The sequence below is a fragment of the Wasmannia auropunctata genome, unplaced genomic scaffold (assembly GCF_000956235.1).
Source record: "Wasmannia auropunctata unplaced genomic scaffold, wasmannia.A_1.0 LD307159.1, whole genome shotgun sequence".
Taxonomy (NCBI): Eukaryota; Metazoa; Arthropoda; class Insecta; order Hymenoptera; family Formicidae; genus Wasmannia; species Wasmannia auropunctata.
Window position 1 is genome coordinate 3,024 of NW_012055731.1, and position 2,485 is coordinate 5,508.

At 22.8% G+C, this 2,485-nt stretch overlaps 1 protein-coding gene across 1 annotated transcript; it reads left to right on the forward strand.

Moving 5' to 3' along the window:
- Positions 1-654: 654 nt before the first annotated feature.
- LOC105461223 lies at positions 655-2,023 on the forward strand. Its single transcript, XM_011707724.1, has 6 exons — positions 655-744; positions 928-1,089; positions 1,203-1,452; positions 1,617-1,685; positions 1,787-1,876; positions 1,964-2,023. The coding sequence occupies exons 1-6, from the start codon at positions 668-670 to the stop codon at positions 2,021-2,023; spliced, it is 708 nt and encodes a 235-aa protein (XP_011706026.1). The 5' UTR covers positions 655-667.
- Positions 2,024-2,485: the final 462 nt, after the last annotated feature.

Sequence of the window (2,485 nt, forward strand, 5' to 3'; positions counted from 1 at the left end):
TTTAGTGTATATCATGATAAGGTAAGGACTTGTTAATGTATATATAGTTATCTAATAATAAGTAATTAATAATGTCGTAAGTATAGTTGTTAATAATAAGCAATTTCATATACGATTACAACAGACAAAAACATACAAAGTTTATTATTCATACAGTTAACACTAAATTATAAAATAATAAAATAAAAATGATTAAAATAGTAATAAAAACTGCTACGTAAACACAAAATTATGCATATATTGACACAGCATGTACTGATAAATTCCCTTTTGTCTAAATATACTAAAAGAATTAATTCAAATGGTGTAAAAATATGTGTATAAAAATAACAGAATAAAAAAATTTTCTAAATCTTTGTTGAAATATATAACATGTATTTTTAAATAAGTTCAATAACATCGTTACATTTTCGGATAAATAATAATTATTTGTATAATATTTTAAATCTGTATGTATCTATCTTTTTAACAGAAATTTCAAAATTGTCTGAAAAAGCTCGATATTGTGGACAATACCTTACTTAAATTAGGGATGATGACAGATTATGACAAACTATGTAAAAAAACAGTATGGTTCGTCTTAGGATGGTTCGTGATAGTTATATTAACCAATTGTGGTACAGCATTCTATGTAAAAAATGAACGTAACTGTAATATTGCTACGGCCATGTTTTATATTTTTATGCGAAACTACTGCTTTCATATTAATTTCATCGGTGATTTAACTACTGCTAGTATTCTCGAGTTGGTACTTTTTTATATTTACTATTACTTTCTACTTTATAGTGTAGTCATTTGCATAAATTACTAAAATTAAATTATAAATTTATGATTTCTAAAATATTTTTAAAAACATTAATAAAACATAACTGCTGTTTGTAAAAAAAACATTTTTCATTTACTTCTTTTTATTACACTTCTTTTTAGATACACAGGATTAAAATTTGATCAAGTTAATGCATATCTTCAAAACTTGATGAAAAATAACAAACACGAAATAACACAGACTTCCGAAAATCCTATGATATATCTTCATCAACGCAGATTTTCAAAATCACTAAGCAACAAATCCGTAATATGGATCATCTTGTAAGAAAATTTACATAAATATTAACAGCGGTAATATTAATTTTAAAAAATTTAATATTTGTAAACAGTAGTACAGAATATAAATCTTAATATATTTATATGTGTATGTCCAGACATCTTCACTTAGAGTTACGCAAAATATCCTATGAAATAGATTCAATATTTGGAATACAAATGACTATTAAAATGGCATGTTATTTTGGTTGGATAACAATTAACTTACGTGAAATTCTCTACGCAATTCTGAGCAACAATTATGTAAAATTTAGGATAATGTCGATCATCATGCATTTATTCTGGTTGTTTCATAATGTTTTCAAATTCCTGCTTATTAATTATATGTGTGAAATAGTCACCACCAAGGTATTTATATTATATTTAATTTCAAAAAATTATATCTAGTTTAATGATATCTTGTATATAAAGCGACATAAAATATAGCGATATAGAATATTAAAAAATATTTAATTTTAAAATTACATTAAAAGTTTATTTTATTACATTTGACATATTATATATAATTTCAGGCAAGTACTACAGCAGATTTATTAAACAGATTGTCATATTTTCCTTGTGATGTTGAAATTCGTGAAATCGTAAGTTTTAAAATAAGTTTATTAGAATATTATTAAAGTAAATATAAAAATTCAATACCTTAAAAGTAATACTTTAAAAATAATACATTTTGTTAATATAGATTTCACAATTTTCATTACAAATAGTTTATGCACCACTAAAATTCTGCGGAATCGGATTTTTTCAATTTGGCTTTAAATTTCTTCGCAGGGTACGTTACACTTATTATATAATTACAAATAATTAAGTTCTTTACAAAAATTTAAAAAAGGAACTTATACATTGTCTTCATTTTTAGTTTGTTACGTCTATTGCGACTGTTTTAGTTATAATAATACAAGCGCACGCAAATAAATAAAAATGTTTGTCAAATTATGACACAATTAAAAAAATATATTTTAAAAAATAACGTGTATTTTATAAAATATATTATACTACTTAGAATATAATTTAATAAAATAAGAGATAGAAATAATTAATAACTAATCAATAACGTTTTATGTAATAAAAGATAAATAATAATTATTATTTATTATGCTTTTATATCAATTTTATCTGTTCACAATTCTCTTCGTTATTACAAAATTTAATCTTTATATATAGTCTTTTATGTAATTATTTAAAGGGTTAGGCCACCTTTGAGGCCTTAAAAGATATCTAAATTTGAAATTTTTTATGAGTAAAAAGATAACTTTATTAAAAATCTATTTAGAGAACATTATCGTATATATATAAGAAAGCAAAAAATTTATTTTTTTATTTTTTTATGTGGCGGCGCACTGGTCTACGTCTACTTGCGGAATCCTTTTTTTCTGTACCT

What these genes read in the sequence shown, in the direction of transcription:
- LOC105461223 (XM_011707724.1), top strand. Translation starts at nt 668, where the DNA reads ATGTTTTATATTTTTATGCGAAACTACTGCTTTCATATTAATTTCATC. An exon ending in ACTACTGCTAGTATTCTCGA is followed by an intron (nt 745 to 927) that starts GTTGGTACTTTT and finishes ACTTCTTTTTAG; the next exon opens with ATACACAGGATTAAAATTTG. An exon ending in TCCGTAATATGGATCATCTT is followed by an intron (nt 1,090 to 1,202) that starts GTAAGAAAATTT and finishes GTGTATGTCCAG; the next exon opens with ACATCTTCACTTAGAGTTAC.